General features: G+C 40.3%; 1 protein-coding gene across 1 annotated transcript; it reads right to left on the bottom strand.

The window, feature by feature from the left end:
* Positions 1-519: 519 nt before the first annotated feature.
* Positions 520-11530, bottom strand: PPP1R17 (protein phosphatase 1, regulatory subunit 17). Its single transcript, XM_010192515.1, has 5 exons — positions 11526-11530; positions 10586-10694; positions 8865-9017; positions 7396-7557; positions 520-697 (listed from the first exon to the last, which is right to left on the bottom strand). The coding sequence occupies exons 2-5, from the start codon at positions 10665-10667 to the stop codon at positions 618-620; spliced, it is 477 nt and encodes a 158-aa protein (XP_010190817.1). The 5' UTR covers positions 10668-10694; positions 11526-11530; the 3' UTR covers positions 520-617.
* Positions 11531-14297: the final 2767 nt, after the last annotated feature.

The following is a 14297-nucleotide window of genomic DNA, read 5'->3' as shown; positions in this document are numbered from 1 at the left end:
ATCTACCCTTTTTGTCTCACAAATGCAAGTCATGAGCAGACACAGGCAGAAGAAGGGTTTGCTTTGCATTTCAGGGACTCCGGAGTAGATTCCTGCCCTCCCACCCTCTCCATCTATCCCATCAGCTCTGCACATGGGAGTTTTCACTGTAGTCAGCATTCTTCCAGCAAAGGAAGGCTGGGGTAATGAGGTGAAATGTCAAGAGAAAAATACAGAATTTTGAATCATTAGTTCATGTTTTACTGCCCTGTGCTACCCTGCCAGGTACACTGGGTTGGTGGTGTCCTTTGTCTTAACTTTTATCACTACACGGCACAAAACTAGATCTGATCTGAGGTGGGTTCCTCATTGACAGAAATCCTGGGAAGCTGCTTTTAGTAAACCAAGAGAATCCTTCCAACTCGACATGTAAGTGAAATTTCTGTCATCATCTCCTGTGATGCTTGCTGGAGTTTCATGAGATGCAGATAAGCACTTGAAGATAATTTAAATTCAAAGTGCATGCTTGAGAAAATTATTATTTATAAAAATGAAAGGACTTTTTTTTTTCCTATGTAGTGCCACTCTGAATGACCCAGAATTATTTACACTGCATTATTGGAAATATCGCTGTAATCTTAACTGGGGATTGTGTCTCCATCCTTTTCTTCATCTTCCATAATCACTGTTTGCTTTTCTTCTGTAAGCAGCTTAGTGCCTTAAAAACAGAAGGACACACAAAAAAAAAAAAATAAAAAAAAAGAAAAAAAAGAAAAAAAAAGAAAAGAGAAAATAGGAGTTGATTTTTAAAACATTACTTCTTTAGAAAATATCATGGTAAGAAGAATTTTTCAGTCCTCTCTAGTTTCTTTATCCTAACATAGTTTTCCAGCATCATCAGCGTTACTAATTTATTTTTGGTACATCAATCTCCTGATATTTCGTGAACTAGAACTGGATCGCTGCATTTTTAGCTACAATTATCAGGCACTCTTAAATCAAGTGTATTTCTCCTACCTGTGAAAAGAGACACTGAAGTTTCATTTGGGAACCTGTTCACTAAAAGAGTTTGGGAAGCTAAAACAGGAAAAGAGCTTGCATGATTAAATAAATGCTGTGGTTAATCTTTGTGTCTGAGTCAGCTCATGTGAACATGTGTATATTTTCTACACGTCTATAGCAATATTGCTTTGATTGTGCAAATGCGGATGCCAATAGAGACAAATGTTAGCATATCCACATGCCAAGTGCCATCCCCACTGAAGTATCAATCAAAACCAACTGAGTTAAGATCAGTGTGGAAAAAGATTCAGGTTGTGGATCACACCTTCCAGAAATTTCTGTCTCTCTCCCCTTCTCTCTGTCTCTCTTTTTCTCTCTTAACCCAGTAAGTCCACCCCTTACAGATCTTGAGGCTTTTATGTGATTCCGAGATATCACAATTACTGAAACAGTAACTGCTCTCTTCATTAGAAATATAACTAATAGGGTGAAGAGAGGACAATGCCTTAGGTAGAAAATGGTCTCAATCCCTATTTTAACAGATTGTGTTGTTTTTGCCTGTTCCCAGTAAAAAACAAGTGTAAGATATATTTTGTGCCCACATTCCTTGGTGTGGAGGTTTACATAGTCTAAAAACAGAATGAGGGTTAGCATTGTGTAGAGACCAACAGAATCTCTCCCTAATTCGGTCTTCTCCTACTGTTTGCTCTCAGTCTGTGCTAACCAGCTGAGTTGTTCTGTCATACCAACATGGTTTGCTTTTTTCTGCACAGAAAGCCAGCTCACAGAGGCTTTCAGACTTGACGAGGTCTGAAAATAGAGCAATACCACACAGGAAGACAGAGGAAGGTTTTCTTCAACTTTGGAGTCTTTTCAAGAGGTGAGGAATTAATGAAAATATTAACCTATACGGCCCTTCATTTAAGTTAGCTCTGGCATAATTTATATGCAGGCCTTGTGAAATAGCAGGTTTCCGCAGGACCATGAGATAACCTGAAAGGCTTGAATGAATATTATTTTGAAATACAAAGAACTTCATTTATTCAAGCAGCAATTGAGTAACCACCATTGTTAACTGCAAAGAATTGTGCCATTTTATGGAGATGGATGTAAATGTTCCCCACCAAGACTTCTATTCATATAGACAACTTAGGCAAATACAGCAATTTCCACACACCCCCCCGCCTCGCATTGTCTTTGGGTTTTGGGTTGTGGGTTTTTTTAGGGGGAGGGAGTGGGGTTTTCTTGTTTTTCTTTCTTCACAGAGCATTTGAGGAATGCAGAAAACATAACTAAAATATGTGAAGCTACAATGTATCATTTGATGAGACATAACCTGCTTTTTGAGTAAACTCAGGAATAAGAGCTCAGGAATGTAAGCTAAATAAAGCTGCTCTGTGTTTTATGATCAGGTCCACTCTCTTATTTAAATTACAAACTGATGAAGGGAAGGTACATTTATGTAATGCTGATGGCCTGGTTATAGCATATAAACTAGCCCTTTTAGAGCAGATGTGAAGGCAGCAGCTAAGCAGAGGTCCCCACATCAGTAAGAAGCATGTCAGACGCTTACCACAATCAATAGCAAGAAGGTACATCACCATCAATGAATCATTTTGGTGGCAGATGAATCCCACAGGTTTCCAGTAGCATTCAGGATTCGAAGCTCAGAGCAGGACCTAGCCTAGAGCTGCAGGTTATTAATTTTCCAGGCCATGGACCACCAGTGACTTCAAGGACAGCTACATGCCTTTAAAATCAGCCTTTTAAGGCAAAACAGTAGAAAGAGGATACAAATGGCATGTCAAAGCTAGAGTTATTTCTGTAACACTGGGAAAGAATTTTTGTTCTTTGTTATGATGCCACTGATCACTTGTGGAGAAAGTGTGCTTTACTGAATGCAGTTTGGAGATTCTGGGTTTAAAGGAGTGAGCAGGTTGCTGGATTTGGGGAACATTAGTAAGTCAGTCTTTTTCTGTTTACTGTTTAAGTAAATCACTTAGCCTCTCTCCCTCTGTTTTCTCAGCTGTGTTTATTATGAAATGCAGCTCATCCCGCAGATCTGTTTTAAGGACGGGTAGGTAGGTTGTTCTGTTAATATCTGCCAAGGGATCTGACTGAAAAGAAGCAGAGTAGAAATACAGTGTAGTCGTATTTTCCCAACAAAATTTGCAACTACTTGCAATTTTTACCTAGAGACTAGGACCTCAAAGGCTCCCAGAAACATAAGAGCTTGTTAGGAAGCTCAAACATAGGCAGAAGAAGAAATTGGCTTAAATCAGCCATTTGGCAGGTGTCACCTAGACCTAAGCCACTCCTCTTGGGTTACAAATCAGAAAACCACCAAGATGGGACTGATTCCACTTGCCTGCCTATGGGCAACTCCTGCAGCTGGGTTGGGAGAGTATTGGAGTGCTCCAGTGACATCTCTTGCACAGGAAAGGGGGAAGAGGTGACATTAAACTGCTGTGCTTCTCCTATGTCATTCAGAGATTTTCATGTGCGTGTGTGTGATGTTATTCTAAAGGAGCTACCTTAACTGTTTTTCTAGGGCATGAGGGAGAATGAGGGTTTGAAACTGTGGTTTTACTAGTTATCTCTGATCTGATTAAGCAGCCACATTTCAAGAACCACATTCCCATATTTACACATGTATCTATATTCTTGCTCAAATCCACAGGCCTAAAGAGCTCTTAGAAATACTTCCGTTAATTGAATATATTGCTAAGTGGGGATGGCAATAGAGTGTCCCTGAGCTGAGTGCAGGCCTTGGATCAGATTAAAATCATTTACTGTCAAATGAGAGGGCAAAAAAGACCACTGGAATTGTGATTATATTTTGTCTTCTGGTCTAATCCCTTCAGAAAGCTAAGACGTTGGCTAACTGAAGGGGAGATGGCCATTGGATGAGACCTCTTCTCATAGCTCATTTGTACACATGTGGCACAATGTTATTTGCACCACTTCAATAGGAGTTTGAAGGTTTAATACCTTAAGAAGTCTAACCCTTTCAGGGGAGAGTTTTGTGATGCCCAGGCTTAGACATTTAAGCTGGCTAAGGACTGATTTCCTTAGTCTCCTTCTGCAGACAACAGATAGCCATGAATTCCTCCAGACAGTAACGCTCAGATCCTAATTTAGCAGCCCCCTTTCTGTACATGCATTTCCTATTTTGGATTGGGTGTTTGCAAGGTGTAGAACTGATTCTACTTCTCACTTGGATCACGTCCCATCCAGTATTTATTTTCACCACTTTGTGTGTTCTGTTTGACTTGCTTTTATTTGAGACAGAAAAATCTCTCCGGCCACCCAAGAAGGAGAGGGACTGTCCTGGAGTGCTTATAAGCAGCTGGTCAAAATGGAGAGAAATAACACAACTGGGTTTTTTAGGTACATTTGCAACAAAGCTATTTAAATCTGCTTAAAAAGATATTCTAGTAATTTAAGCTCTGTTACTACAAACAGTTAAATGGAAATGGTGTTTGGGAGTGATCTGAAGGGGAAATGTTAGGAATGGGGACAATCCTCATTAGCAGGCTCGAGAGATACATACAGCACCGTGTGCTGCTTACTGCAGCAATGCAAATAACAGGGAGACGGAAACAGAAAGGCGTGTCTGTATTTATTTAGCACATGTAGCCCTCCCGGGGCTTCTCAGGTCTCCCAGTCTATAATTCAAGTTCTATTTTGCACAGCATTCCGCAAGAGCTCAGTTTATTTCTGCTCTGTCTGCTACCTAATGGGATAACCCTGAAAGTAAACAATTACAAATATTGGACTAGCCCTTGGCTACAATGAGTCACTTTTTCATAATGAATCATGGAGCTACCACTGGTGAACTTCAACTAGCAGAATGCTGTACGTTGGTATGTGTCTTGAAAAGAAAATATGTGTTCTTAGAGTAAGGAGGGAATGAAAATCAGGCATTCAGACATGTAGGCTACTTTGGCCCTGGTACAGACATAAGTCTGTCACCGCTCAATCGTTGAAAAATGGACCCAGAACACAGGATCTGGAAAAGCTGTCTGCAGGGAGAGCCAGCATCTAGGAAATGTCTTTGAATCCATGCTAAGTGCTGGAAGGTGCCTTCATCAGAAGGTAAGAAAGTGTCATTGGAGGTATAATAGAAAACAACTGAAAATTGCGTTCGTTTCTATCATTTTCCCAATAGCAAATGCACACAGTTTGAATTTTGTCACACATTCGAAGGTCACTGCATTTTATTTTTTTTTCTTTGCTTTGCCTTTCCTTTCCTCTTTCCTTTTTCCTTTTGAAATTTTTAATTACCAAATCATTTGGGGATTATAACATGTTTCTGTTACCATATAACTTGTGTTAGCTTATTTTTGCTTTGAACATTATTAACAGTTAAAGAGGAAGTCTTCATGGGAGGCAAAGCATGAAGACCCTTACAATGAAGTGCCTACTTGAGCCAGTTAAAGCCAGGGTAGAAACATGAAGAACATAAAAAAAAAGGAGGCAGGAGAAGGGGTTGGGGTTAGGCTTTGTGTGACTATAACTGACTAAACGCTAATCCAACCAGAGTGGTGTTGAGACAGGTCAAGGAAAAAATTCACCCTTGCTGCATCCTCTTAGCTGGCAACTACATTTAAACCAAATGAGAGTCAAAGCCTCTCAGCTTCACTGTCATACATTCCATCTTAAATTTCTATCAAATGCATTTTGCTTTCATATTTTCTTCTGTGTACACCTGGAAGGGCAAACAACATACAGCATCTTCAAAGGTGCTACAAATGGCCAAAGACAACTTTTCTTGGGAGTGTTTTTGAACTGACCAAAACAATGTTTCATCTCTCCTCCAAGGTCCACAGGAAGGGGAGGCTTCCAGTATAACACATAGGACTAATATTTATTACAAATAGTTTGATAAATTTTGCCTCTGCTTTCTGAATTAATCCCTAAAAGACTATGCATTTTTCCCACCTAATTTATTTGTCATGTGGAATTCCAGGTAATTTGCTGAGTAATTTCCTCCAGCAATATATGAGCAATTCATTACCAGTGCTTTGTATTAAATATTTCAAAGTGGAGCATTTGCAGTTGGGCTCAGGAGTTTTATTATATATTTCATTTCCCCCAGCAAAAGATTGGACAAGGTTTCCAGTGACTCACTCACAGCAGCTCTGATGCCACAAACTGCTGGGATGCTTGAGTTCAATGAGTGAATAAAAAATGTATTTTCCTTAGGCAGATCAATATGCAAGGCACTACGATTCACCACACTTGCTGCCATGGTCCTGCAAACTTAGTCGTGTTCCTCTCAGCTTTTGGGAGCCTCATACTGATTAAATGAAAAAATTCTTACGTATGTTTAAGTCAGTTTAAAAGGCTCAAATTCACAAAGAAAGGAGGTATCTATGAATACAGGTGCCTATTTGAATTGATAAGCTATTTGCACACCTTATAATTATTAGAAGTACAGGAAATTTCATTCAAAGTGTACCTGAAACTCACATGCTTGATGTACTGAGCTCTTGCCTAGCCACTCAGGGCCAAAGTATCTATCTGGGACCTCTTCATTTAGTGTGTCTCACTGCTCAGTAGTGCCAGCCCACAGTAGAACTGGTTCATACAAGAGGTTCCTAAGGGAATGGTGTTTTCTAGTTTTGGCACTAGTTTTGGATCTGGGGTTTGTTTGGTTTTTGTTCATTCATTTGTTCATTAGTTCATTCATTTTTTGCTCCATCATTTGATCTGGAAAGGGCTAGTGTGTAGCACACAAACTCGCATTAGTTTCTGCATCCTTAACAAGCACTAGTAATTAACATTTATACAGTGCTTCATATCCTCAAAACCTTCAGAAATATAGATGAATATGCACTTTTCTGTGATAGAGGAATGTGACAATTGCAACAAACAATCTTAGGACCAAAACATTGCTGTCTGACTTCATATGGTCCCCAAGAAAATTAGCTGCTGCACTGTGCATTATGCCAGAAGCATAGAACTGTCTTTAAGGTGCTGTTACCGAGAAGTTCATCACAGTTTGGTTTCCTCAGTGCATGTCAGGGACTGTGGCATTAAGAGGAGGTTAATCAGGACAGCTTTCCTCCAGGTTGTCTGAGGCAGTGTCAGCCACGTTAGTGCTGGTGACCTAAAAATTGGCATGTGCTCAGATTTGAAAAGCAGGACAGTAGTTGGCCTTTCACAAAGGTAGGATCATGTCGGCAAGAGATAATCAGGTGACCTAATGTCTTCTCTTACGCCCCTTCCTTTCTATCCCCAGAGCATGAGTAGGGGACATGGAAAAGACTTTCTATAAGCCACTACTGTCATACACTTTGACTAGATAGGTTCAGCTCAACAGGAACTGCAAAGTGCAGTCCTCGTCCCAAGCACACCTCTTACACTGGCCACTTTTCTCTTGGGAGCACCTTTACCTAAGTTTCTTACCTATTATCAAGGGTGGGATGTGTATTGCTGGTGTATCTTTTCTCCTGGGCTTTTTCTGCTCCAGTTCAGTGGTCTGAGAGACAGGACTTACTCTCTCTCTCTGTGGCTTCTCTGTGATACCATACCTTTTCAGGAGATTATCAGAAAAGTCTGAAAGTATGCCTGCAAGCAAGAAAAAAGAAAATGCTACTTCAGCCTTGTTCAGATTGGAGAAATTTGACCCCATAGGCACCAGTGATGCTATCAGGCCAGTTGGCTTCTGGTTGTATTAATGGCCTAAACTGCAGCCCATCAGAAACCATGGTAAAAATGAGTGCAATCTTCTATTCCAGAAGCTTGGACATCTTATCAAAGCAGCTTAATGATATGGATGTTCCACCCTCTGCTTAGGAGCAATGTGACCACAAAGAAATGGCCCATTTTAACCGGTGAAGCAGTTTTATTTATTATATGGCTACTGCAGGCACAAAATACAGCTCTCCAGCCTCTGAGCTGCTCTTCCCTAAGAGAGAATTACTGGGGGGAAGATTCAAATGAAAGCTGAACAAAGTTCTGTGTCTGGATTACAAATACTGGAAAACTCCAGCTGCTTGTTTTTGACTTGGTGAATCACTGCGGGTCCACAGGGAACCATGCAAGTAGTTACTGGCTAACTCCTCTGTGTATGTGCAGCATGGGATGGAGAACTCAACACAGCTGATACAAGAGCACAGCTCTCTCCCTGGAGAGCACAACAAGGAGTGCTTGTTAGCAGAGAGAAGTGACAAACATTTATTCCCACTGCTGATCTTGGAAGACTGTCAGGTTTCAGTGGCAGTCTCTTGCTCATTTTTCCCTTCCCCAGGTTAGTGGCATTTAGCTTTCGAACTTCAGAGGTCAGTGGATGTGCAGCAGCAGGGAGCATCCTACAAGCAGCCAATTTGTTGCTGTGGTGGTTTCTGGCTTCCCAAAACATCCGCCTTTTCCCAGAGTCCCCATAAGCTCAAGAGCTCTGAGATTTTCAGGACGAGCAACCTGCTTGTGCGTATCTCTGCTATCCTCCCAGCCTTATCCCATTCAACCTTACCCTGAGCACTGGATATGAGTTTCATAGGAAAATATAGGTGCTGAACTGGATCCTTTTTGATTTTTGGACCAGATCTAATTGGGACATCTAGCATGGCTCAGCAGCTAGAGATAAATACACATCATTTATCACATAAAGGCAACCAGACTATGAGCTGCAAGGGAGCACATTTTCCAGAGCTCACACCCACTCACCTTGGTATTCCCAGACCCTGTAAGAAAAATCCTTTGCATAATGGGGAGTGACTTTGAGAAAGTCAGCCCCTGATTGCCTTCCCAGGAGCACATCCATGGAGCTGCATTCTTGGAGGGGTTATAAATGAACGAGGGATCTCTGGACCTTTGCCTAGATTCAGTACCCTCAACTGAATTGGGATTTCAAAATCAAGACATGTATTGCTCACCTGTTAGAGGTGGTGGGGTGTGCACAGCAGGTGTATCTTTTCTCCTTGGTTTTTTTTGCTCCTGTTCAGTGTTTTGGGAAGCCGGGATGGTTTTACCTTTTCTTGGTTTCTTTTTGAGGTCACAGCTCTTAATCAGCTGCTCTGAAAGATCTTCTGCAGGGGAAAAAAATTAAAAGATGAACAGAAATTGTAACTGAGGGGAAATAATAAACCAGATGGTGAAAAGAAAAGCTTCAATAATACTGCCCACTATGTGTGTGGGCTGTGTCTTCAAGTGTTACAAGGGTTCTTCTGTGAAGGAAAGATTTACGTGCGTTGGGTCAGCCTGAGGTATTGGTAAACTGAGCCTGTATATTGTTCCCTTCAAGAGCTGGCTTTATTTCCAGAGCCACTCAGCAGTTGGTATTTGCTTTTGAACTCTGCAACATAACACTGGATTTTTTATTTTCCCTTAAAACAAGTCTTGACTTAGATGACTCAGATGGTCAGTATGGTTTTTCTGCAAGAATCTGCATTTCTCGGGGCTTATGGAAGCTGAAAATATTGAAGACAGCCTGCAAACCAATCCTTTGTTTTCTAAAAAGTTTGGCTTCAGCTGAATCCCCGACACCCCTACCCAACGCCTAACTGCAGACTTGGGTACATACAACAGGACTTTTTTCCAGGCTCTCTCACACTATTTGAGGCAGCTGTACATCTGCAACCCTGCCAGTAGAGGCGAGAAGAATGACCTCCAAGTGAAGTCCCTGGATTATGTGGGGTTTTTTCTGGCACTCACAGGCTTCCTGCACAGTCTTAATGAGCTCATGTAACCTCCTGCTGCCTCAGTTTCCTGACCATAGAATGGGACTTGTTCTTTACTTATTTAAGTAAGTAAATCTATGGAACAATTATGTTTAGTATACCAGCAGTTGTAAAAGTGATGTCTGTGGCTAGAAATGCTGTGCGGCAGAGGCAGAGCTAGAATATCTTCCTTGCAGGCCTGATAAACAAAGTTTATTAAAACTGTGCTTGCCTGCAGTGGGACGCTTTTTTTTTTTTTATTAGACAGTGGAATTGCATTTGTGTTTCATTATTGCCATCACAAGGGTAAAACGAGCAAATAGATTTTCGTTTCTGGGTTGCTAAATCTTCGTGACATTTTTGAAAGACATGAGTAAAGTAATAGCCTTTGATACAGAGGCAAAGACCATGAATATGCAAAAAAACACATCTACCAAGTACGAAGTCCGGTATTTAGGAGTGTGATGGAGCAAAGATGCCTCTGGTACTCTCAGTGCAAAAGTTATGTATGAAATAGGTTGAAAAGGGGAAACAGATTGATGATGAAGGAGAAAAAGTATTTAGGAAGCCACCCCTTTGAAATCTTTCACTGAAATTGTATATGAAAAATGTGTTCAGGGAAGGCTCAACTATATCCTAGCTCACAGTTTATTGTGGCATAAAATAAGAAACTTTTTCTATGAGGGAAAAGAACAATGACTCTTTTTCCTTTCTCCTCTTTAATTAACTTGGCTCTGGAGCTTTGGCTGATATTTATATGCAGGGAAAACACTCTTTTCCATCTGGCATCAGAAGTGACAGCAGCAGGTGTAATCTATTGGGTTTCATGAGGGCTCAGTTGTGTTGCTGGAGGGAAAAAACGGACACTGGACGGGACCTAATAATGTGAAGACAACACCTCTCTAATTACTCCAATGACATCATCTAATAACACTTACCTAAATGGTTACAGTGTGAATCTCGCTTGTCCAGTCTGTCTTCTGGGATATCAAGTGACTGTACGCATTCTGTTGACATCATTGAAATGGGCTTTTCTCCTGCTTTAGGCTACCACACCAAAAAAAAGAACAAAAACAAACAAACAAAAGCTATAGCATGACATAAAACAGACATATTGGTATAATGTATCTGCTTGCTAGCCAGATCATGAGAAATTCTTTTGATCTCTGCCATGCATGTTTGCTCATGCATGCTAAGAGATGTATTTATTCACTGTCTTGGTTGCACACACAATATCCTGCAAGTTTTCCTGCAAACAACCCACACGAGCATGGGAAATACATTGGCTCTACAAATGTTCTGGATTTTTTTTTTCTCCATTTTTTTCTGAACTGTTAGGATCATTTTTGATGTTTATAATACAATCTAATGATGAACGCTATTGAGTTAATCTTACAAGTTCAGCTCTTCTAAGAGAGCTTACATACCCCTGAAGACCTAGGTGTGAGTGTTGCCTCACAGTGCCCAGAGGCCGCAAAGCCGACATGAAGTAGACTAACTCATCACTTTATGTGGTGAGTGTGGAAACCCATATCACAAGGCTGTTTAAGCACCCTGTAGGTCCCACTGGGTTGCTCTTTTGGCTGTTTTATGTCCCTTTACTCACAACTGCAGGGGGTTCTGGAGCCCAGCTTCCTACCTGAGCTCCCCCAGCATCCCCTGAGCTGAGATTTGATCCTGGACTTGCTCACTCTGGAGCCACTGCAGATGCCATCGTGGGAAGAAGGAAATTAGACCATTTTTTTTTTTACTGCTGATAATTTCTATCGTTGCTTAGTAGAAACCCATCTGAACAACACAGCGCCGTCAAAGGGAAAAATCTTCAACCTGAAAGTACACCCTACAGAGTTATCTGGGCATCTCCCTTCAGCCATCAACAGCTGTGGCAGCTTCTTACTCACAACCTCTGTCCTCCATTTTTGAGAAATAAGAGCCAACTGTGATTTCCTTGTAAGGAGGAGGAAGGCAATGAGGAAGAGAAAAAAACCAGGAGACAATAGAAGGCAGGAGGAACTGGGAAAAAACAGTGGAAGGAGGTGGAGGCAGAGAAGAAAAGGTAAATAAAAGAGAAAGGTGAAAGGTGAAAGAAAAGGCAGTTGGAGAAAAACAGTGGAAAGGAGGATAGGAAAATAAGATACTACCATAGGAGTTTGTTTCTGTCTTGCTGGAGGTGAAGAAATTGCCTATATTATTTCTCTGTGAATTGCAGTGGTTGTTAACAGAAAACAGAACAGTAGGGAGGTTAATCTCATTTCTAGTACTAAACTTGCATCTATATAAAGAACAATTAATCCTTAAGCAAAATCCAGTAATATAAATATTTCCCAAACAAAATATGAAAGGTCGCACTCATAATTATGCACTGAGCTAATTCTTCAGGGGATGGATAAACATGTCCTAAACTCCAGTGACTTCACAGTGAGTGGAGAAATGCTGGCTGACAGTAATAAAGGCCAGGAATATTGATTCATAATGTACATATAGGATTAACAGTATTCAGAATTCACAAAAATCTGTAAAATTTTACAAACTCACAGATACTTTGCTGAATCAAGCCTGGATAAGGGGTTCGACCTCTGTCTATTTGCTGCAGAGCTGTTTCAGTCCAGTCTCACATCTGTACTAAAGGATTATGCTGCCTGGAGACTTCATTCGTGTTTACAGGAAAAATAATCTTTCACTTGGAAAGACCTTGCATAAAGAAATCTCTGAATGCACCTTAGCATGGTATGGTTGCTCTGTTTATTCACTGTATAAATAAACTATATCTATGGGTTAAAATGAATGAATAATTTTATTTAAAACAAAACCTTAGTATCTGGCCATATGAAGGTTCACAGTGCATTTTGTGATTTGAGAGAGTTGGGTTTTTTCCCTTCGGTGCCATTTCATTTTATCAGATTTGATTAGGGCATGCTGACTAAATATTATGATTGTACGGAAAACATTCCTTTCTGAAGGGTACTCTGTTTAGAAAGTTTTTAGGAAAATTCAGGGTACTAGTTCAGACACTATGGACTTTTTTTGAACAGGTCTTGAGACAAAAAAGCTCAGGATAAATAGTAAAATTTAAATGTCAAATTGGTAGTAAATTATACTGACTGGAAATACCTTATAAAATATAGTTAAGTTTGGTTTGATTTCACATGGCTGTTTCATTGAGTTATTTCACCTAATAAAAATTAAACTTTGTAAAGCGACTTAATGTAGAATTGAAGTATTCAGATTATGAGTGACTTCCTTAATTATTTTTTTAATACAGTAGTTGGAAAAACAGTATTCTAAAATAAGCCTCTTAGATCTTTCACATTTTCATAGTCACAGACACCAAGCCCTTCTTCAGGGCTATAAAATACATCTTTACAGCCTAACTTTTGACACCCCTCTCCCTTTATTTTTTTCAAGCTCACCCTGCAGCCAGCATTGACTTGCTTACAAAAGTATTGCCATATGTCACATTGTGACAGTCTGTGTGACAAAAGAATAAAAAGAGAAAGATTACCAAAATGTATCATGAGTTTTGGTGTCTTAGGTGTATATACACTGCATACAGTGTGCGAACCTGTGAGTGCTGTTACCTCCTGTCACTGCGCATTACATACAGAGCTCTCGCTGGGAGGAGAGGTGATGTATGTCAGCCTTGTAATGGTGCTTTACCAAACCACTAAAATCAATTTCTGCCACTAAAGAGATTCCCCAGTAATGTTTTGTGTGAGAAGGATTCCTTTACAAATGGAAGCAAGTTCTTAGGTTTTCGTGTGTTAAGTGCAACTCTTCTCTAGCAGCCTTCATGCTAGCATGGTTTGCACTCCCTGCTGCAGTCAGTCACAGTAGGTAATGCTTGTTATTTACGTGATGGACCAAGAGTGGGTTTTTTTTTTCCTTCTTGCACTCTTTTATATCTCTCGACATAATGAGCCACATTCATCCTTAGTGCAACTGTGACGGTTTACAGTGGAGCTCTAAATCACACTCAGCAGAAGACGCTTCCTGGAATTGATATAGATGTTTTCTGTATGAATTAGGATTCAATAGTCATCTAGCCTGAGACTTCAGTTCAATGTAGCTAGGCTGTACCACTGCCCTGCAGAGATGTGTGCCTAAAGGAGCCACCTGGAGTTTCTCGCTTTTGTGAAAAGAAAAACAGATCTGATAGAATCACCTTAAAAGCTTCCCTAAAGTTTGAGACATGTTCTAGCTTTGCCTACATAATTTCACATTTGCTCCTTGTAAAAGCATTTGGCATTCAATAGGATTGGCTCTACTTACAGACAGAGAAGAACAAAGAATGATAATACAGACTGAAAAGTGCAGGTATGAGTAAAGGCTACTTCTGTCTTACATGGATCAGCTCTCATGTTGGGTCACTGTCATGTAACAGCACGACTCCTTCATAGGAGATGGTGATTCAGATGACAAATATCTATTTTAGCTTTCTAGATATCACTTTTGGTACTGAGGGATTTCTAGGTAGCTCAAAGCACACACTAAAACTTTTTTTCATAGTTCTCAGTTGCTGTATATACTTGATTAAAATGCCTGAATAAAGCTATCCAGAGAAAAGAGATGTACAGCTCCTACCACTCAACTAACATTGTCTTAAAACACACACACAAACACACACACACACACACTGCCAAAACCAAGATT

This window comes from Mesitornis unicolor, unplaced genomic scaffold (assembly GCF_000695765.1).
Source record: "Mesitornis unicolor isolate BGI_N332 unplaced genomic scaffold, ASM69576v1 scaffold30709, whole genome shotgun sequence".
NCBI lineage: Eukaryota > Metazoa > Chordata > Aves > Mesitornithiformes > Mesitornithidae > Mesitornis > Mesitornis unicolor.
Note: the sequence above shows the minus strand (reverse complement) of the source record. Positions and strands in the feature narration are given on the sequence as shown.